The sequence below is a fragment of the Pan paniscus genome, chromosome 19, assembly GCF_029289425.2.
Source record: "Pan paniscus chromosome 19, NHGRI_mPanPan1-v2.0_pri, whole genome shotgun sequence".
In the NCBI taxonomy this organism is placed as follows: Eukaryota; Metazoa; Chordata; class Mammalia; order Primates; family Hominidae; genus Pan; species Pan paniscus.
In genome coordinates, this window is record NC_073268.2 from 20,977,774 (window position 1) to 20,999,445 (window position 21,672).

The window sequence follows — 21,672 nt, forward strand, 5'->3', positions numbered from 1 at the left end:
CAGGAAATTATTTAACATGCTGCCTCTAACAACCTAAGCCTCTTCTCTATGTGTGCACACGGGGTAGATCTCTGAAGGGTGACACTGTAACTTCTAGGGTAATGGCTGTGTTGAGTCAAGGCAGGATGACAGTTCAGCCTCCTCCCAGGCTGGTGCAAAGGGCTCTTCACTTGTATTAAAGCCTTCTCTCCCAGACCGAATTGCCTACCCCCAACACCCCTCCTACAGAAAATTTGGAGTCCTCGCTCATTCCCTGGCAGCCCCTACCTAACAGGGTGGTGAATTAATTATCAAACATGCAACAAAAGATACCTAAAGTTTAGCGAAAATGGCAACATTTTGGAATAAATGATTGTAATGTGCGTCCTCCCTGCCACCCTAACTGGCGCCCATTTTGCAGGTCAGTCGCTCTCCCTGGAAGGAAGAGTGTTCTCGGATTTCACTTTGGAGGAGGAAGAGTTCAGGCTGCCAGAACTGGACTAGCACTTCTGAATATCCCGAGGCGAGGTCCTGTGACTTCCTTGGGAAGCTGTGCCGCGCCTCGACCCCACCCCACTTCACCCCAACAGGCCGCTGGAGTCCTGAGACCACCCAGGTCTGCGGCCCAAATCCTTCCTCACTAAGGGGAGGGGAGGGGTGTTCCAGCGGGGCGGGGCGGGAAGGGGACCTTGGGCGGGATTGTGACTTAAGATCGCCCTGGTGACATGGAGCAGATCTGGACCCCAACCTAATAAAGGTGGCGTAAATAAAGGTGTCATTAACGACGGGGCGGGGCGCGTGTTTGTCAGGGGCACGAGCGTCTGGAGGCTGCCAGAATGGCTCCCGCTCAGTGCACGGCGCCAGCTCATGTCATGTCCCGGCAGCGTCCCTGGGGCCCACGGCCCCTCCTCACGTGGCAACTATTGTGGCTACTAGTCCAGTAGGCTCAGCCTCTGGAGTGGATCAAAGACCCGCTCCAGCTGACCTCTAATCCCCTGCGGCCGCCTGAGCCCTGGTCTTCCCGCTCCTCGCTCCTCCCATCTCCCGTGGGAATCTCCCCATGCGCTTACTCCCCCGGCAGACCCGAGGGGCTTTGATTACCTGGGGTCCTCTGCTACCTCGCAGATGTCAGCCCCGCCCCATTTGGTTCCATTCCTGGACACGGATTCAGCTGGAGAGCTGCTCCCGGGGCCAAAGCAGTTCTCTGCTGCACACCAGGATCTAAATGACAGGCTGATTCGACAAGAAAGGCTCCCAAAGGCGGTTCCAATGCTGGACTGGGATCAGAACTAGACCCTAGTTCAGCCTCCTCGCCTCAAAAGTAAGGTTCAAACTGCAGGTCTAGATCAGGCTGCAGATCATCAGGCAGATGAAATACTTGTTCCACCTCTAGACAGTAAGGATTCAAAAGCAACCAAGTTTATTGTTTCGCCCAAGAACAGGAAGAACGATCTAGCTCAGCATCGGAAGCTTGCTAAGGTTGTTGGAACTCCACACCGGTTTATATCAAAACCTTAGCAGAATGGGCCAGGCGCGGTGACTCACACCTGTAATCCCAGCACCTTGGGAGGCCGAGGTGGGCGGATCACAAGGTCAGGAGATCGAGACCATCCTGGCTAACACGGAGGAACCCCGTCTCCACTAAAAATACAAAAAATTAGCCGGGTGTGGTGGCGGGAGCATGTAGTCCCAGCTACTTGGGAGGCTGAGGCAGGAGAATGGCGTGAACCTGGGAAGCAGAGGTTGCAATGAGCCGAGATCGCGCCACTGCACTCCAGCCTGGGCGACAGAGCGAGACTCCGTCTTAAAAAAAAAACACAAAAACCTCAGCAGAATGAATATCCAATTATGGATATACTGTATCCCGGCAGCCTGCCTCCAGAACTCTGGGTGAACTCAGATGAGCCTCCAGGACCGCCTGAGCAAGTTGGACTTTGTCAATTCCATCTAGAGCCCGAAACTCAAAATCCAGAGCCTTGAAGACATCCAGTCCTCTTCGCTCCAGCAACAAGCCCCAGTGCAGCTTCCACAGCTCTCTGAGGAGGAACCTTCTCTAACCCATCAGGAGGCCCCAGCTCTGCCTTCACAGTCTCTTCAGGGGGTCTACTCTTCTTCAACAGAGCAGGAGGCCCCAGGACAGCAGCGACCTGCCTCTGAAGAGTTTGTAGCTCCGCCATTGATACACCACGAGGTAAATGTTCCATTGAAAAGTTGGAGTGAAGCTCAGCACTCATGCCCGCCCAATGTCACAGTCAAACCTGTGGATATGGAGCTTGCAGTAACTCTAGAGCCAGGTAAGGAACTTACGTCAAGCCAGGAACAGGCCGCAGCTCAGCCTCCAGGGCACCCCGAGGAGGTGGACTCTTCCTTAACCCAATTAGAGGCCCCAGCTCAGACACCAGAGTGCCCTGAGGAGACAAAACCTCCTGCAACCCAGCAAGAGACCCCAGCTGAGCCTCTAGGTTCTCCTGTGGAGGCTGAACCTTCCCCCAGTGAGCAGGAGCAGCCGGCTCAGCCTTCTGAGTTTCCTGGGGGGGTTGAACCTTCTCAGATCCAGTAGGAGGCCCCAGCTCAGACTCCAGAGTCCTCTATGGAGAGTCTAGCTCAAACTCTACTGAATCATGAGGTGACAGTTCAACCTCCAGGTGAGGATCAAGCTCATTATAACTTACCCAACATTAGAGTTAAACCTGCGGATGTGGAGGTTACCATAACTTCAGAGCCTACCAATGGGACAGAATCTTCCCAAGCCCAGCAGGAGGCCCCAATTCAGCCTCCAGAGGAGGTGGAAACTTCTGTAACCCAACAGGAGGCCGCAACTGAGCCTCCAGGTCCTCCTATGGAGCCTGAACTTTCCCTCAGTGAGCAGCAGCAGCCAGCTCAGCCTTCTGAGTCTTCTGGAAAGGTTGAATCTTCTCCAGCCCAGCAGGAGACCCCAGCTCAGCCTCCAGAACATCATGAAGTCACAGTTTTACCTCCAGGTCACCATCAAGCTCAGCATTCAGATTTGCCCAATGTCACTGTTAGGCCTCCAGACATGCAGCTCACCATAGCAACAGAGCCTAGTGCAGAGGTGGGAACTTCTCCAGTCCACCAGGAGGCTACAGCTCAGCTCTCAGGGCCAATTAATGATGTAGAAATTTCTGCCACCCAGCATGGGGGCCCACCTCTGCCTCCAGAGTCATTGGAAGAGGCTGAGCCTTTAACAGTTCAACAGGAGACTTCAGTTCAATCTCCAGAACCTATTAATAATGAGAACCCCTCTCCAACCCAGCAGGAGGCTGCAGCTGAGCGTCCACAGACCCCTAAGGAGGGTGAGTCTTCTCTAATCCAGTAGGAGTCCTCAGCTCAGACTCCAGAGCTCCCTAATGAAGTTGTAGCTCAACCTCCAGAGCATCATGAGGTAACAGTTTCCCCTCTAAGTCATGATCAAGTTTAGCCTCCAACGTTGCACAATGCCACTGTTAAACCTGTGGATCACGTGGTTACCATGACTCCAGATATCACTAATCAGGTTGAAATTTTAACCCAACAGGGGGCCCCAGCTCAGCCCTTAATGTCTCCTGAGCAGTTTCAACATTTGAAATACCAGCAAGAGATTATAATTCAGCAGCTAAATACCCCTGAAAATGATGAACTTACTCCAGTCCATCAAGAGCCCACAACTCAGTCTCCAGCTCAGCTCTCCTCAGACTTTGAAAGTTCATTGAATGATGAGATGATATTTTCACTTCTAGATCTGTCTTCAGTATTCAGAAGTAATTCAACTTTGCCTAATACCACAGTTAAAAATGTGGATATGGAGCTTACCATACCTGCAGCGTCACTATGGAAGTTGAACCTTCTCCAGTCCAGCAGGACAACCCTTCTATTCCCACTGAGCAGGCTGACTTTTCTCTAGCCCAGCCTGATCTCCCTTCCCCACCTCTGCATTCTCCTGAAAAGGTTAAATCTCCAGTCCAGCAAGAGGCCACAGCTCAGACTTCAGATCCCCCTAAGGAGGTAGAACCTTCTCCAGTCCAGCAAGAGTTTCCAGCTGAGCCACCAGAGCCCCCTAAGGAGGTTGAACCATCTGCAACCCAGCAGGAAGCCTCAGGTCATCCTCCAAAGTCCACTGAAGAGGTCAGTCCTCCACTGCAGCAGGAGATACCAGCTCAGCCATCAGAGCCACCTGAGAAGGTCGAACCATCTCCAGTCCTATAGCAGGCCCCAACTCAGCTTTTAGAGCCCCTTAAAGAGGTAGAATCCTCTCCAGTCCAGCAGGCAGTCCCTGCTCAGTCTTCAGATCCCCCCTATGGTGATAGAACCTTCTCTGACCCAGCAGATGGCCCCATCTTTGCCTCCAGAGTTCCCTCAGGAGGTAGAACCATCTCTAACTCAGCAGGAGGTTCCAGCTCAGATTCCAGAGCCCCCTATGGAGGCAGAACCTTCTCCAACCCAGCAGGAGACCACAGTTCAGACTCCAGAGCCCCCTAAGGAGGTAGAACCTTCAAGCCAGCAGATGGTCCCATCTCAGCCTCCAGAGCCACCTAAGGAGGTTGCAGCTCAACCTCCAGCTCATTATGAGGTGACAGTTCCAACACAAGGTCAGGATCAAGCTCAGCATTCAATATTGCCCAGTATCACAGTTCAACCTTTGGACCTGGGACTTACCATCACTCCAGAATCCACTACGGAGGTTGAACTTTCTCCAATCGTCCAGAAGACCCCAACTCAGCCTCCTAAGAAAGTTGTAGCACAACTTCCAGTATATCAAGAGGTAACAGTTCCAACACCAGGTCAGGATCAAGCTCAGCATCCAATGTCACCCAGCATTACAGTTCAACCTTTGGACTGGGACTTACCATCACTCCAGAACCCACTACGGAGGTTGGACATTCTATACCCCTGAAGAAGACTCTAGTTCCTCCAAAGCACCCTAAGGTGACACTTCCACATCCAGACCAGGTTCAGACCCAGCATTCAAACCTGACTCAAGTCACAGTTGAACCTCTGGACCTGGAGCGTACCATAACTACAGAACCTACTACAGAGGTTAAACTGTCTCCAACCACAGAGGAGACCTCAACTCAGCCTCCAGACCCAGGACTTGCCATAACTCCAGAACCCACTACAGAGATTGGACATTCTACAGCCCTGGAGAAAACTACAGCTCCTCATCCAGATCAGCTTCAGACTCTGCATCGAAAACTGACTGAAGTCACAGGTTCACCTACTGAGCTAGAACCTACTCAGGATTCATTGGTGCAGTCTGAAAGTTACATCCAAGATAAGGCTTTAACTGCACCAGAGGAACAGAAGGCCTCCACAAGCACCAACATATGTGAGCTCTGTACCTGCGGAGATGAGATGTTGTCATGTATTGATCTCAACCCAGAGCAGAGGCTCCGCCAAGTGCCTGTGCCAGAGCCCAACACCCACAATGGCACCTTCACCATCTTGTAAGAATCACCTTTCCTCAATTGTCCTCTGTGTCCTGCCTGACATGGCAGCCTTTTCCTGGAGGCCTTCCTGGGCCACCTTTATCTCCCAAAGCCATAGGGACAACTGACTTTCTGCTTTCACCTTTGCTTGTCAACTCTTCCTTCTCCTCATTCTCTTTTACTGTTAGGCCCCTTCTCCACTCTTTTACTTGTGATTGCTCAGCAACATACATCTTAAATGTACAAATTATTGAGTGAAAGAAGTGACACAGAAAATAATATGTATAACACGGTTTCATTTATATAATGTTATATAATGTTCAAGGTGGCAAAACTAAACTATATTGTTTATGACTGACATATAATAGGTAAAACTACATTTTATTTTATTTATTTTTGAGAAAGGGTCTGCGGTGGTGCAAACATGGCTCACTGCAGCCTGGACCTCCCATGCTCAAGCAATCCTCCCATCTCAGCCTCTCCAGTAGCTGGGACTACAGGTGCATACCAACATGCCCAGCTAATTTTTAAATTTTTTCTAGAGACAAGGTCCTGCTGTATTGCTCAGACTGGTCTTGAACTCCTGGGCTCAAGCAATCCTCCTGCCTTGGCCTCCCAAAGTGCTGTGATTACAAGTGTGAGCCACCGTGCCCAGCCGGAACTATTTATTTATCTTATTTTATTTATTTATTTTTATTTATTTATTTTGAGACAGAGTCTCACTCTGTCACCCAGGCTGGAGTGCGATGGTGCTATCTTAGCTCACTGCAACCTCTGTCTCCAAGGTTTAACCGATTCTCCTGCCTCAGCCTCCTCTGAGTAGCTGGGATTACAGGCACACGCCACTACCGCCTGGGCAATTTTTGTATTTTTAGTAGAGACAGGTTTTCGCCATGTTGGCCAGGCTGGCCTCAAACTCCTGACCTCAGGTGATCCACCCACCCCGGCCTCCCAAAGCGCTGGGATTACAGGTGTGAGCCACCGTGCCCGGCCAGAGCTACATTTTAAAAGCAAGAATATTATTACAAAAGTCAGGATAGTGGTTACCTATAAGGGTTAGAGAGAGGGGTATGATTGGAAAGGGGCACACTGGGGGCTTCTGGGATCATTAATTTATTTCCTTGTTGCTGAAATGAAGACAACCCTCACGGAGTTGTCATCACCCTGGAGAGGAAGGAGACAGCCAAAAGAGAGAAGTATTGTCTTGTAGACTTATTAGATTCACAAAGTATATCGTCCTTCTCCAGCATGTAAGGCGTTGTCTAAATAGGTCCAGTTAAAGCACTACAGGGTAGCCATTTTTAAAAAAAATTGTTGACCACATTTTTAAGTTCACAGGGGAGGGGGAATGTCTCACACTCCAGCCCTCCTGAGCCTAGGCCTTCTGTGAGATGTGTCACCCTTTCTTGGACACCATATTGAAATGAGAAAAGTTCCTTTGTGCCCCTCGCAGGGCGTGGGACAGGGAGAGTGACTTGGTTCTTCAGTGCCCTGCTGCTCAAACCTTGAGGGGAGCATACAGACAGGTAGGCTTTGGGGCTCCAACCCCATGGCAGTGTCTAGGGGTGAATGCTTACAGCTCCTGAAGCCCCAGTGGGCATGTGTTACCGTGTGCTGTTTTGGTTTTGCCGTCTATAGGCGGCTTGTGTTAACTAGCTCAACTAGACCCTCTACCTTGTCGCCAGGACAGAGGGCTGTCTGTATCCCAGGTTCTTGCCTTGGTGTACCAGAAGAATTGGATCACACCTGGGCTTGGAGAATGAGTGCAAGATTTTATTGAGTGAAGGTAGCTCTCACCAGATGGGGAAAGCCAGAAGGGGGTGGAGTGGGAAGGTTTTCCCCTGGAGCCGGGCTGCTGAGCAGTCCAGGCTGTCCTCCCACTGCCTCAGCCAAACTCTGCCTCGTTCTGCTGTTCTGCCGGTTGGTGGCCTGCCTGGCGTGCTCCCCTCGACGCCCTCTTGATGTCCAGCTGCTTGTGTCTTCTTCTGCCGATCTGCTCCTGTCCATGTCCTTGTATGTGTGCCTGCAAGTGTCTCAGGGTTTTTATAGGCACAGGATGGGGGCGTGGCAGGCCAGGGGAGGTCTTGGGAAATGCAACATTTGGGCAGGAAAACAAAAATGCCTGTCCTCACTTAGGTCCGTGGGCACAGGCCTGGGGGTAGAGCCCTAGCCAGGGACTACACACCCCCACCCAGCACTCTCCTTCCCCCCTTCCGTGTCATTTAAAGGGACCACATCCTTCTGTATCATTTCCCACCTCTGAACAGGTATATCTAACTGTTGTTAGAATACGGACAATGACTGGTCTTTTGCAGGAACGTGGATGGAGCTGGAGGCCATTATCCTCAGCAGAAAACCACATACAGCACGTTCTCATGTAAGTGGGAGCTAAATGATGATAACTCATGATCACAAAGAAGGGAATAACAGACACTGGGGCCTACCTAAGGGTGGAGGGTGGGAGGAGGGAGAGGAGCAGAAAAAACTACTGGGTACTAGGCTTAGTACCTGGGTGACGAAATAATCTGTACAACAAACCCCTGTGACACAAGTGTACCTATATAACAAATGTGCACATGTATCCCCTAAATTTTAAAAAAGTGCACATGTATCCCCTAAGTTAAAAAAAAAAAAAAAAGCCAGGCACAGTGGCTCACGCCTGTAATCCCAGCACTTTGGGAGGCCGAGGCAGGTGGATCATGAGGTCAGGAGATCGAGACCATCCTGACTAACATGGTGAAACTCCATCTCTACTAAAAAAATACAAAAAAAATTTGCCGGGTGTGGTGGCGGGCGCCTGTAATCCCAGCTACTTGGGAGGCTGAGGCAGGAGAATGGTGTGAACCCGGGAGGCGGAGCTTGCAGTGAGCCGAGATTGTGCCACTGCACCCCAGCCTGGACAACAGAGCGAGACTCCGTCTCAAAAAAAAAAAAAAAAAAAAAAAGTTAAATGTGCACATGTACACCCTAAGTTTAAAAAAAAAAAAAGGAAAAAACATCTGGAAAAAAAGAAAAATGATAAATTAGAAAAAAAAGAAGACAATACTCCTAGCATCCCCATCATTCAGGAATTTCCAAGGGTTTTAGGAGCTTTGTGTTAGGAACTGGGGGCAGAGACCAATATATATTTATATTTCTTTTTATGTTACACTACCCCAGATAGGAAAACAGAAATTACTCTAGATATTTCAAACAAAAAGGGGTTGTATATAGGCAATTAGTGCTTATCACTGGAGGGGCTAGAGATGGTGAAGGTTGGGGGGAGGGGGTTGCACCACTGGCTTTCAGGCTACTTTACCACAGCTGATTTCCAGAGGATGGAAGAAGTCAGAAAACTTGGGAAACCGCTGCTGAGGTCCTTGCAGCCCCACAGTCCCCAGGCTGGTGACTGGTGGGGGAGTATGGAGTCCAGCTGATCACCAGAGCCTGCACGCCTGCTGCTACAGGGGAAGAAAGGATGACTTCTACCTCCTTTCCACATTCCAAATTCCATGTGACTACATTTTATTGGCAGCACCCTGCTGGCAAGCGAGCCTTGATGTGTGCTTCCTGGGCTCCGGCACCTGCACAGAAAGGGCTGAAATTGGTAGGTGTTTGGGTGTCCGAGGGTTTGCAAAAGAAGAAGGCATGGAGTCTATGGTGGAGTCACATGGTGGAGATCTAGCTAAGTCAGAGGCCTGGAGAGGTGTCATTCTAGCTGGGCGGCAGGTGACACACAATCATCCCGAGTTGATTGGAAAAACACCTGGGATTGACCCGGAGTTTGTTCTGATATGTTTTCACTGGAATGAAAGCTGAGCGGTCCGCAGGCCATATAGTATTGGAGAAAACATAGCCCTCATTCAAAAAGGCTGCCAGAGAAAAGGTGTCCACAAGGAAATTCAGGGGTTTTGTTTGTTTGTTTTGGGATTTTTTCTGGAGACAGTCTCACTCTGTCACCCAGGCTGGAGTGCAGTAGTGTGATCTCAACCTCCACCTTCCAGGTTCAAGTGATTCTCCTGCCGTAGCCTCCCAAGTAGCTTGGATTACAGGCACCCACCACCACACCCAGCTGATTTTTATTTTTATTTTTTGTAGAAACAAGATTTCACCATGTTGGCCAGGCTGGTCTTGAACTCCTGACCTCAAGTGATCCTCCTGCCTTGGCCTCCCAAAGTGCTGGGATTACAGGTGTGAGCCACCACGCCCAGCCAGGAAATTCAGTTTCTGAAAATACATCTGTGGATCTCTAGCCTTGAACATCCTTGTGTGCTGCTTTAAATGGCTGATCCTCAATGCCTCCCTTCCAACTCACACACGCTCGCTCCCCTACATCAATCTCCCAGAAAAAGGAACCTATTTTATTCTTTTCTTTTCTTTCTTTTTTTTTAGAGACAGGCCTCACCTGGTTGCCCAGGCTAGTTTTGAACTCCTGGCCTCAAGTGATCCTCCGGCCTTGGCCTCCCAAGTTACTGAGTTCACAGGCGCGAGCCACCACGACCAGTGAAGCCTATATTAAGCCCTTTTATGCTCACTCTGCGATACTGCAGAGAGGGCAGGGAGGAAGCAGAGGTGCCCTGGCATCTTCAGCTGGCGGTGAGCAGGGCGCTGAGGGTGGGAGAGGCCGGGCGCCTGGGGATGGGAGGCAGGACCGCACCTTCACAGGGATGCTGCCACCCTACCCCGGAGGTCAGAGCCTCTCGCCCAGCTCTGGCTCTGAGGTCCTGGAGGGAGGGAGATGCTGTTGCGACTCAGAAGATCAGGGGAGGGCCACCCCCATTCGAGAAGAGTGAAAATCCTGAGCCTGAAGCAGAAGTGGAGACGGTTGGAGCCGAGGCTTTAGAGGGTGGCGTTGGGAAGAGGGTCTGGCGCCGCCCTGTGGACTGTTCGGGCTCACGGGGCTGAAGGCTCCGAAGACCGAGACCTGTGAACCGTGGGGAGGCTCCATGCGGATGGGGGCCACAGCCCCCGCCGGAGCCCCCACACTAGCCCTGGACTTCTCCACCGGCTTACGACATGATAGCTCAATAAGTTCCTTATTTAACGCACTGTTGTATCAGGTCCCTGTCGCAGCCACTGGCCCTATAGCCTAATAAAGGAGCGGGTGCACGCACTGGATTGGTGAGCTACCGCCACAGCAACGCGTCCTAATCAACCATCCCAAACGGTGGCTGGAACAAGGTTCTCGCAGGCCTGTGCTTGGGCTTGAACGCTGGGCCGGCCGCTGCGCTCTGTGGCTCCCTGCAGACCTGCGGATCGGCCAGGGGGCTCCGATCCTTTTGGGCCGTGGCTGAAGAAGCAGCGGCTGCACCAGAGAAGTCCTTCTGGGTGAAGGTGGAAGCGCACAGGGACCGCGGAACCGCCCAAGGCGTCTTCCGGCGTGGGCTCAGAACTGGCAGGCTTTCGTTTCTGCTTCATTCCATGGCCAGAGCAAGCCACGTGGGCAAGCCCGAAACCAGGGGGCGGGAAAGTACCCTCCACCCACAACGAAACCATGGCAAGCGGTGGTTGCAGGTAGGGCTGAGGAATTGGGGCCGATAGTTCTATCTATCCCGGTGAGTGAGGAGACCTGCTTTGGGGGTTGCACAGTCTGGGTCTGCCCTTGCAGTGGTATCTGTCTCTGTGAAGACTCCACCACGGGTCGCCATCAGGTCAGAGACCCTGACAAGGTAAGAATTTGCATTTTCCTCTGCACACAACCCTGTTCCCTTACCCCCCACATGCCTAACACAACACTCCCTTCCCCCCCATGCCTAACAGAGAGAAAGGAGAGAGACAGTTCTTGAGCCCGGTTCTTCCTGCTTGAGCTTGGTGTGTCAACCAAAAGAGTCAAACTCTGTAAAATATTTGAAGGGATTTATTTTGAGCCTACTATGCATGACCAATGGCCCATGACAGCCTTCAGGAGATCCTGAGAACATGTGCCCAAGGTGATCAGGCCACAACTTGGTTTTATGTGTTTCAGGGAGACATCGGACATCAATAATATATGCGACATGTACAGTGGTTTGATCTGGAAAGGCTGGACAACTGGAATGGGGTTGGGGAAGTGGAGGACTTCCAGGTTATAAGTAGATCCAAAGATTTTCTGATTGGCAATTGGTGGAAAGAGTTAAATTATTGTCTAAAGACTTAAAATCAACAGAAAGGAATGTTTGGGTTAAGATAAGGGATTGTGGAGACCAAGGTTTTATCACGCAGGTGAAGCCTCCAGGTGGCAGGCTTCAGAGAGAATAGACTGTAAATGTTTCCTTTCAGACTTAAAGAGTCTGTTCTATCAGTAAGTCCAAAAGGAGGGATGGTATAATTAGGCATGACTGGGTTTCCCTTCCCATCATGGCCTGAACTAGTTTTCAGGTTAACTTTGGAATGCCCTTTGCTGAGTGGAGAGGAGGAGTCCATTCAGATGGTTGGGTGAGCTTAGAATTTTATGTTTGGGTTTCAGTTGGCATCCAGTATCCCTTCCCCCAAGTTTGGGGCCCCTCCCAAAGGAGATAGGCCTGGGTCTCTCCTCACATCCTTGGGGGTCTCAGAACTGCAGACTCAAACCTTTTGCCTCAAGGAATCCCTTTGATGATTTGCATAAACCCTTGGGAGGCTGCAGGGGGGCTGCTCTGGAGCTGAGACACAGCGAGTCAATCTCCCTCCATCCCCCTTTTGTCTTGTTCTCACCCTGAGGCTGCGGGCCTCAAGTTTTTTGGCTGGATTCTTCCCAAAGCAGGTTGGGGGCGCAGGTACTGTAATCACCTGATGAGTTCTTCCTGCCTACTGCACAGACAAAACCAATCCACTGAGACCATGGCATTGCAGTAAAGAAAGAGTAATTGACACAAGGACGGGCACACAGGAAATAGTTATTACTCAAATCGGTCTCCCCCAAAACTTGAAGATTAGTTTTTCAAAGATAGTTTGGTGGGCAGGGTCTAGGGTAGGGTAGAGGTGCTGCTGATTGGTTGGGCATGCAGATACAGGGGTATGGAAAATGGTCCTTGAATGCTGAGTCTGCTTCTGGTTGGCAGCCACAGGACTGGTTGAGTCACGAGTCTCGATGGAGCCAGAAATGCATAAAGAAACATCTTTCCTTATGCAGATGTTGATCAGCTGTGCTTACACATTCCTTTGTAAGGACAGGACAGTCTCCCCTAAGTTAGGGGACAAAAGTGACTCCTACTGATAGCATTAGCTCTGCCCCTACTCTCAGATGCAATGCCAGGGACTGTGAGGACTAGAGACCCTGGAGCTGCTGGCTGGGTGTGGTCGGGGGCCAGTTATCAGCCTCTCTGAACTCCATGTCCTTAGTACTAAACAGAAGCCCCTTTTGCAGGGTGGGCACTGGGAAGCACTGTTGGGGCCATCCTTTGTTGGTGGCCTCTTCTCTTCCATCTCCTCTGGGTTTTCATGGCTTTTTCAGGAGCAGGCCTTGCCACCCTGAGTGCCCTCCATGACCACAGCTACCTTCTGAGGAAAGAGGCCTCGGGGGTCCTCTCTGCATGTAGTTGCCGGGCAGGCCTCACCTGGCTGTATATGGGAATCACCTGGGGAACGTTACAAACCACTTGTGTTGCCCTGCCCCCCAGAGATTCTGCACCTTGTATTAACTGAGCACCTAGAGCCAGGTGTGGTGATGCACACCTGTAGTCCCAGCTACTCAGGAAGCTGAGGTGGGAGGATTCCCTGAGACCAGGAGTTCAAGATTAAGCCTGGGGAAACTACTGAGACCCCCATCTCAAAATTAATTAATTAAAAAATACTGAGCACCTACTCAATGGCCAGCACTGAACTAGGTGCTGGAGTTACAGTGATCGCTAAGATATAATTGTTGTCCTCGAAGAACTTCGGTCAGGTGGGAGTAGATATTTATTGAATGGAATAATATTTCAAGAAATATCTACCAAGAGGCCACTTCTTGGAAATCCCTGTTGGAAACAAGATTTTTATCTTTTTTATGAGCAGAGTGCAAAGTTGTCTCTTTAGATGGATGAATTTTGAAGGGAATTTAGTAATCTAGTTCCTATCCCCCAACCTCCCATTTTACAGACGCAAAAACCAAGGCCAAACAGCTGAGTTTTCTGCCCTGGAGGAGGAAAGTGGTCTCTGAAAGCCAGAAGACTCTCACATTACATAATTCCTGCCAGCTGCTGTCAAGAGCTGCTAAGCTGTCCTCAAGTCCTGTGTCTGATGTCAAGCTAATAACAGATTTAGGGTGCATTAGTAAAGGTATCTTAATCAAGTCTAGATGCCTTCGAGATTAGACTCAGCCATGATGAGCAGCTAAGGATTAGCAAGAAAGATTACAAATTGTTTCCAGGAATTTATTTCTTTCAACACTGATTATATGTATAGTCTTAAGTCAAATTAAAATGTTGTTTATGTTCAGCTGTTTTTGTGAGTTATCACAGTTTTGTCAATTGAAAAATAATTGATGGAAAACTAAGTCAATCTCTTTACTAAGCTTTTTACTAAGCTTACCCGCTAAGCGTGGCTCCACCACTCGCTTTCTGTGTGATCCTGGGCAAGTCATTGAACTCTTCTGACCTTCAGCTGCTTCATCTATAAAATGAAGGTAATGATAGTACCTGCAAAGCGAGGTGCAGCATCTGCAGTGGAGCCTGAGGCCAACTGCCTGGGGTCAAGCCCCAGCTCTACACTGACCCATGTGATGCCTTTGGACAAATTACTTGACCTCTTTGTTTGTTTCTTTATCTGAGGTCTGCTGCCAAGAACCTGCAGATTCCCAGTCTGCCTTGGGTGATGGCGGGTGCTCCTACAGTCTGTACTGGTGAGGGTGGGGACAGCCCCCCACATGGCTCTGGCCTGGAAAAAGGCAATTTTTGGGGAGGGGTGGATGGCAGCTTCTCCCCTTCCCAGGGCTCCACATCTCCCCATACCAGTACCTCAGGGAAGCGAGCTGGAAGTAGAGGTGTCAGAGGGCTTGAAGCCCCTATGGGGTGGCAGGGAATGGGCAGGAGGTTCCCCGCTCTCTCCTCAGGCACCTCAGAGAGGAGAGGTGCACAGGGTGAGCCCAGGGTAGGTGAACCCCAATGAGGAGGGCAACGAGAAGATCCCTGTGGGGCGTGGGGGAGGCTGGACCTGGGCAGTTGGTGCCAAGCAGGGCTGGGGACAGAGTCGCTGGGTGGTCAAGGCAGGGGAGGGGCAGAGAATAGCTCTGGGATGGACTGTCCTGCATTCCTAGGAAGGGATATGGCCAGGGCACGGCCTGGGTGCCCAGGGCTCCCCCATCATGGCTCACAACGCATTTTTATCAGGCCACGCAGTGGTCGCAGAGCCTGCGAGGTGGATATTATCCTGCCCATTTAACAGCAGGGAAAGCCCAGGACAAATGGCTTGCCTGAGGCCACCCAGTGTTCTCCACAGCCCCGGCCCCCTCTTCTGTCTGGGCTCCAATCTACTCTGTAAGCACTGCGTTGGTCCAGGACAAGCGAGGAGGGAAGCAGCATAGGATGTGTGCATACATGAGTGTATGTGTGAGTATGTGTATGTGAGAGTGTGTCTATGAGTGTGTGTATGAGGGTGTGTGTATGAGTGTCTGTGTTTGAGTGTATGTGTATGTGTGTGTCCAAGAGTGTGTATCCAAGAGTGTCTGTGAGTGTATGTGTATGTCAGTGTATGCATGTATGTATGTGTGTACATATAAGTGTGTGTGTATGTATCTGTGTGTGAGTCTGTGTGTACATGAATGGGTAAATGTGAGTGTATGAGTGTTATATATGTGTGTATTTGAGTGTGTGTCTGTGTCTGTGTGTATGTGAGTGTGTAGGTGTATGTGTGTATGTGTTTATGTGTGTATGTGAGTGTATATGTATGTGTGTCTGAGTGTGTGTGTAGTGTATGTATATGTGAGTGTGTGAGTGTGTGTATGTGTGTATTTGAGTGTCTGAGTGCCTGTGTGCGTGTATGTGAGTGTGTGTAGGGATATGTGTGTGTGTATATGTGAGTGTGTGAGAGTGGTGTATGTGTATGAGTGTGTCTGAGTGTGTGTGTAGGGTGAGTGTGTATATGCGAGTGTGTGTGGGTCTGTATATGTGAGTGTGTGCACGCATGCATGGTGTATGTATATGTACAGCTCTCCTCCAGGTCACTAGTTCAAGCGGGGACACTCCTCTGATCTGTCTCCAAAGAGCAACTCAAGTGCCTCATGCGGTCCCCAGGGCGTCTAACTGCGTCTACTTTCTGCTTTGATCCCCTCTTCAACTCCTACTGTTCAGAAGCTTCCTGCACTCCCTCACCCACTCCCTCATCAATCTCTGCCCTGTCCAGGGTCTACAGGGACACTTCAAATTATGGTTGGCTTGTAGGGGGGCTCCAGCAATAGACACTGGGTCATTGGGGTGGTTAGCAGGACTCCCCCTACTCCCAGGGTTTGCACTGACTTTTAAAAATTATTATTATTATTACTATTACTATTATGAGAGATTGGGGTATCACTATGTTGCCCAGGCTGGTCTTGAACTCCTGAGCGTAAGGGGTCCTCCTGCCTCAGCCTCCTGAGTAGCTGGGACTACAGGCATGCACCCCACACCCCGATGCACCGACTTTTGCAAGCTCTTCCCCACTTTGGCGATGGGCTACCTGTTACTGGCCCCTCACGTGATGCCCATATCAAAGCCCTTGGCACTTCAGTGGAGGTGCTGGAGGGAGAGGAGGAAAAGAGAAGTGGGTGGCACAGATGGATGTGGGCAAGGTGCCAGTAAAGAGTGTGTGGGCAGCGAGAAGAGGACATGCTATCTGTAACAGATACCTGGGGCTCCAGAAGCCCTGGGGTGGATCCTGCCTTCTGCAGGAGAACCTGAAGTCAGCCAGGACACAGCAGACAGCCAGAGATAAGGACTAACCACCCACGGCCCGCTGGCACCTAGCTAGAACCTGCCTAGACCTACTCCCAGAAGGGAACTGCGTTTATAGAACACCTTCTGTGTGCCTGGCACATGGCAGCCACTCTACCTACGTCCTCTCCCAAAGTTGTTATCCCTATTGTACAGATGAGGAAATTGAGGCTTGGCAAGGTTATTTAACTGGCCTAAGACACACACATGAAGTGGCTGAGCCAGGATTTCAACACAAAATTGTCTGGTTCCAGAACTTCCCACCCCAATAGGGAGGTGGGCAGACTAAAATCAGGAGGCAAGGGAAAGTGCAATTGTTGGGCCAGGTGGAGGAACAGATGCTGCTTACAAGAGAGGTTTTGGGGCTCTGCCCTCTAGAAAGGCAATCTGACATGAACACAGGCCAGGCTGGTGGTAATGGTAGTGGTAGTGGCGGAGGAGGCTTCAGTTTCTGTCTTGAGGTTGTGGGATAAGCAAGAGGCCAGGAAACTTGGTCCTTCACGGAGGCCTTGGTTTAGTCCTGGTGGGAAGGCAAAGCTGTCTGGATCCATTCCTGTCTGGATGCCCTGTTGAGGCGGGGACTAGGGAGGACGGCATAGCTTTTCCTTTAGAACAGTGGTTTCCAAAGTGGGTGTGCACCTAGGGGTGTGCAAGATGATCCTTTTGGGTATGGGAAGACAAAATTGGAATTTCTATTTATAGTTAAAAAAATTAATCCTGGCCTGGTGCAGTGACTCACACCTGTAATCTCAGCACGTTAGGAGGCTGAGGCAAGTGGATCACTTGAGCCCAGGAGTTTAAGGCCAGCCTGGGCAACATGGCAAGACTCTATCTCTACAAAAAATTAAAAAAAAAAAATTATCCAGGTGTGGTGGCATGCAGCTATGGTCCCAGCTACTCTGGAGGCTGAGGCAGGAGGATGGCTTGAGCCTGGGAGGTCCAGCCTGCAGTGAGCTATGATCATGCTACTGCATTCCAGCCTGGGCAACAGAGTAAGACGCTGTCTCAAAATATGTTTATTTATTTATAAATAAAATGAAAATAAAAATTCATCCCTATGTGTGTGATTTCTAATATGCATACTAATTAGTTGAATAACACAAATATAGTTTATAGGCAAATATTTATATAATTTTATATAGTCCATTGAAGGCTCTAATTTTTTTTTTTTTTAATACGGAGTCTCACTCTGTCGCCCAGGCTGGAGTGCAGTGGCGCAATCATGGCTCACTGCAACCTCTGCCTCCCGGCTTCAAGCGATTCTCCTGCCTCAGCCTCCCAAGTAGCTGGGATTACAGGTGCCCGGAACCACTCCCAGCTAATTTTTGTATTTTTAGTAGAGACAGGGTTTCATCATATTGGCCAGGCTGGTCTTGAACTCCCGACCTCACATGATCTGCCCACCTCGGCCTTCCAAAGTGTTGGGATTACAGGTGTGAGCCATGGCACCTCACCCAAGTTTTTTTTTTTTTTTTTTAAAGTATAGTCCATAAATAAGGTTTCCAGAACTAGGCACTGGCCAGTCGCAGGTGTGGAGGCAAAGCACCACAGAGGGTGGGTGTAGATAGACTAGGAATAGCTGTTGGTGGCCCCTGCTGGTCATTATAGGAAGTGCACCATCACTCAGTGCAAAGCCTTACCTGCTGGAAATTTGTAACACTTTTGAGTTTTATTTTTCTCTGTGCCTTGACTCCCAAAACTCTGGGCTGAACACCACCATAGGAATACCTTGATTTTGGGGGAAGGAGATATACTACCTGCACCTTTATGACCTCTGAGGCTGAGGCAGGGAGGAAGGCAGAGCTAATTACAAACCTCAGAGAAGGAGGACTCATTCCCCTCTTGAGGTAGGGTGCAGCCCTTAACTACTAGGGGATGCATTGCCGACCTTCAAACCTGCTTCCCTTCCCAGCTACTCCATTGCCAACCATTAGCACCTCTATTCCTTTGGGGAACAGCTTAGGACACACTGCACCTTTATTATGGCATTCAACTGTGCTACCAAGAAGCGCTTTTTGTATCTATGTAACACACTCCTTTCCGACTTCAACCCCAGACTGTGAACTCTAGGAGGTCAGGGCCCTTATCTATCTCAGTATCACAGTAAGTGGTACCTTGCCTGGCACAGAAGAGGAGCATCCTATTCTGCATCAATAAATGTTTCTTCTCATTCTGTAATTGCACAAGGCTGTTGTGAGAATGAAACAATTTGTCAATTGTAAGGTCCTGAACAGATGTGAGAGGCTGGCATTCTGCAAGGCCTTTATTAGAGAGATACTTGTTGACCGACGAATGCAGCGGGGCAGCCGCTAAGAATAATGAGTTGGGCTCCACCTCCCCAGGTGGGCCAGAATCTGAGATCCCAGACTGTCCTGAGGATCCTAAATGGAATGGAAGATTTGATGTGGGTCGCTATGGAGGTAATAATTGCTTGATTGAGAAGTAATTAATACCTTGTAGAGATTCAAGATCCTTCCTCTTCCAAAATACAAATAGCTGAGTAATTTCCAGCCCAGAGGTGGACAGGTGACAGTGGAGGGTAGCCTTTATAATGGAAAGGGGAACTCTTCCTGAATTCAATTATAAGGATTTTCTAGGCCGGGTGCAGTGGCTCATGCCTGCAATCCCAGCACTTTGGGAGGCTGAGGTGGGCAGATCACCTGAGGTCAGGAGTTCGAGACCAGCCTGACCAACATGGAGAAACCCTGTCTCTACTAAAAATACAAAATTAGCCAGGCATGGTGGCGCATACCTGTAATCCCAGCTACTCGGGAAGCTGAGGCAGGAGAATTGCTTGAACCCGGGAGGCAGAGGTTGCGACGAGCCGAGATCATGCCATTGCACCCCAGCCTGGGCAACAAGAGCGAAACTCCGTCTCAAAAAATAAAAATAAAAATAAAAAAGAAGAAGAAGAAGAAGAAGAAGAAGAGGAAGAAGAAGAAGAAGGATTTTCTAGGTTGCAGATAGAGGAAAGAGCTGCAAGCAATGCGCTCCAAGAACCCTCTTTGTTTAGAGACCAAAGCCTGCAATTCCTGTCAAAGCTATCTGGGTTCGACGGCTTTCTTCTCTCAGTAAAAGCCTGGGTCACCTAAACAATGTGGTTTTCAGCAGTTTGGCCGCCTCTGTGGCTTTTTCCTATATCCAAACTTATACCCTTGGAACTCAGGGGAGAGCTGAGTCTTGGGACCCAGGGACCAGTCCCCTGCTTTCGGGATAGATTCCCATTTCTGAGATTTCCAAGCACGTTTCCAGAATGTAATCCATTTCTTTTCTTTTTGTTTCTTTTGAGACAGGGTCTCACTTTGTTGCCCAGGCTGGAGTGCGGTGTTGCAATCTCGACTCACTGCAGCCTCAGCTTCCCAAGTAGCTGGGACTACAGGCGCGCGCTACCACGCCCAGCTAATTTTGTTTATTTTATTTTTTGTAGCGATGGGGTTTCACTATGTTGCTTGGGCTAGTCTCGAACTCCTAGGCTCAACCGATGCTCCCGCCTCCGACTCCCAAAGTGTTGGGATTACAGGAGTGAGCCACCGCGCCCGGCCAAAGATGCAGTCCATTTATGATCTTAGGAATCCAGTTAGCAAGGAAAAGGGATGACTCTCACATTTTGTTCAGGGCAACTGGACGGGGTGGCTGAACGCCGAGGTCGGAGAAGTAGCGTAGCTGGCCCCAAATGCTAGTCGCACTGCACAGAGCCTCCCGTATTTGGAGGTCCAGCATCTTTTACTAGCAGATGTGGGGTGGAGCCGGAGGCTGGGCGAAGGCGGGCCAGTGGGTTTAACCCTTTATTTACTTTTTGGGCTGGGACTCTGAGGAAGGCTAGCCAGTTACTTCTTTATTCCATAGGCAGGAAAATGGACCAGGCCTCCCTCACCTAGACCTAAAAGAGGCTCTCGAATCCTTTCAGGAAGACATTTCCTCTTTTTTGCAAAATTTCTGGAAAGTCTGGAATCCGGATATCCACCCTCTGAGTCCTTAAAAAGCTGCCCCTGATCCCGAGGCCTTCTGGGGCTGGTATCCTGCTTCCTGGGAGTCTCTCTGAAGTCCTCCTATTCTTTTTCTCAATATGGAAGCAGGATAACGAGGAAAAGTGAGGCACGCCTGGAACTAGAACGCCGGTCTAAGCCAAGATGGGTGGGCGGAGTAATCAAGCCGGTCTCATTAGGCACTTTTACCATCGCCCCTTTAAGGGATCCTTGGGAGCCGAGGGGCACCAGCGGGTACTGGTACCAGTCCTGCCTCCCTAACCCTTCCCAGTGGGACGCCAGCAGGGTGTCGTGCTCTGTGCGGTGTCTCCCAAACCACTACCTGGCTGCCCCCGTACCAGCTGCTGGGAAAGACTACTTCCTCCGAGTTGTGCCGGCCTCCGCGTTCTCCTCACCTCCCTTCTCCTCACCTCCCCTCTCCTCCGGACCTCCGCCCCCTCGCGGAGAGGCCTTGCCGCTTTAAGAGCCGGGCTAGCGATTGACAAGCAATAAACGCTGAGCGCCCGGCTGCGCTGGAGCCGCCCGGAGCTAGGGGCTTCCCGGGGCGCAGGTAGGCGTCCCCCGGCCCCCGGGCCAGCACCCATCCCAAGACCTCCGCCTTCTTTTCGTCCTGACACGGCACTTAGGACCCTATTCACTGGGTTTAAACTCCACAGGCTCCTTTCACCCAGGCCCGTTCCCTCCCTGTCCACCCGCCCCCGCCCCTGGGCCCTCTTTCTGGGGTGCTGGTTGGGAGAACCAAGCCCCGCTGCCCATTGACACTGGTCCCCGCCCCTGCGGTAGGGGCTTCAAACTGGCTTCAGGCACCAAGGTGGTGAGCTGTGAGGGGCCCCGGTATCTGCGCGGCCTCCCCGGGGGCTGTGCGGGTTGGGGGGACTTAGAAGCCCGGCATTACGTAAGAACCGTGCTGTTAGCGCTTCCGGGGGTTGGGGAGCGAGACAGAGGTTGCGCTGGGTCCCGGTGGCCCCCTGGTCCCCCTAGGCAGCTAACACCACAATCTTCCCTGGGAGGGGGTCCGCAGAAGGGCGCGCGCTCCTTCTCCCGCTTCCCAAGCTGTAGCGGGGCGGGTCGGGAGCCAGGGTTAGGGTCTGGAGACTTGGGAGGGGACCGGTGCCAGAAGCGAAGAGCTAGGGTTAGAAAGTTAGGTCAGTTAAGGGGGGGGGGGTGCGGATAAAGACGGGGTGGGGGTTGGCCGGGGCAGTCATTTAGTGACCTCATCCCTGGTCTCCGGCGGGCGCGCACGTAGAGAGCCTTCTTTGATGGCTCACAACACGCCCCCCTCCCCCAGGTCCTAGCGCCCAGGGTGTTAGGGCTGGGTCCGTTGGGGCAGGGGTGATCTGATGGTCCAAGCATGCACGTCCGCCTGGCCTTTCGACCCCATCCTCTGGCCCTCAGTTCTGTCCAGACCTCCCCGCGACCTCTCGCTCTCCAAAGCGCCTTTGTCAGACCTTTCTTCTCCGC

General features: G+C 51.0%; 2 protein-coding genes and 2 pseudogenes across 8 annotated transcripts in view; 3 read left to right on the top strand and 1 right to left on the bottom strand.

Moving 5' to 3' along the window:
- The first annotated feature begins 1,383 nt into the window (after positions 1 to 1,383).
- Positions 1,384 to 5,487, top strand: LOC100968562 (leucine-rich repeat-containing protein 37A-like; annotated as a pseudogene).
- Positions 2,570 to 3,418, top strand: LOC129394508 (leucine-rich repeat-containing protein 37A3-like; annotated as a pseudogene).
- Positions 5,488 to 8,913: 3,426 nt separating the features above from the next.
- LOC134729445 (uncharacterized protein FAM215A) lies at positions 8,914 to 10,877 on the bottom strand. Its single transcript, XM_063598660.1, has one exon. It carries the CDS (start codon positions 10,875 to 10,877, stop codon positions 10,533 to 10,535), a length of 345 nt encoding a protein of 114 aa, XP_063454730.1. The 3' UTR covers positions 8,914 to 10,532.
- The window catches only part of MPP2 (MAGUK p55 scaffold protein 2), a 42,009-nt gene continuing 31,203 nt past the window's right edge, over positions 10,867 to 21,672 (top strand). For 2 of the 7 annotated variants that reach the window (XM_003828177.6, XM_034941769.3), the window contains exon 1: positions 17,562 to 20,761. The gene's annotated coding sequence lies outside the window, so the exon portion shown is untranslated. Of the gene's footprint in view, positions 11,051 to 17,561; positions 21,107 to 21,672 lie in introns of those variants that run through there. The other 5 variants (XM_055101775.2, XM_057300313.2, XM_055101774.2 and 2 more) reach the window with 5 other exon arrangements.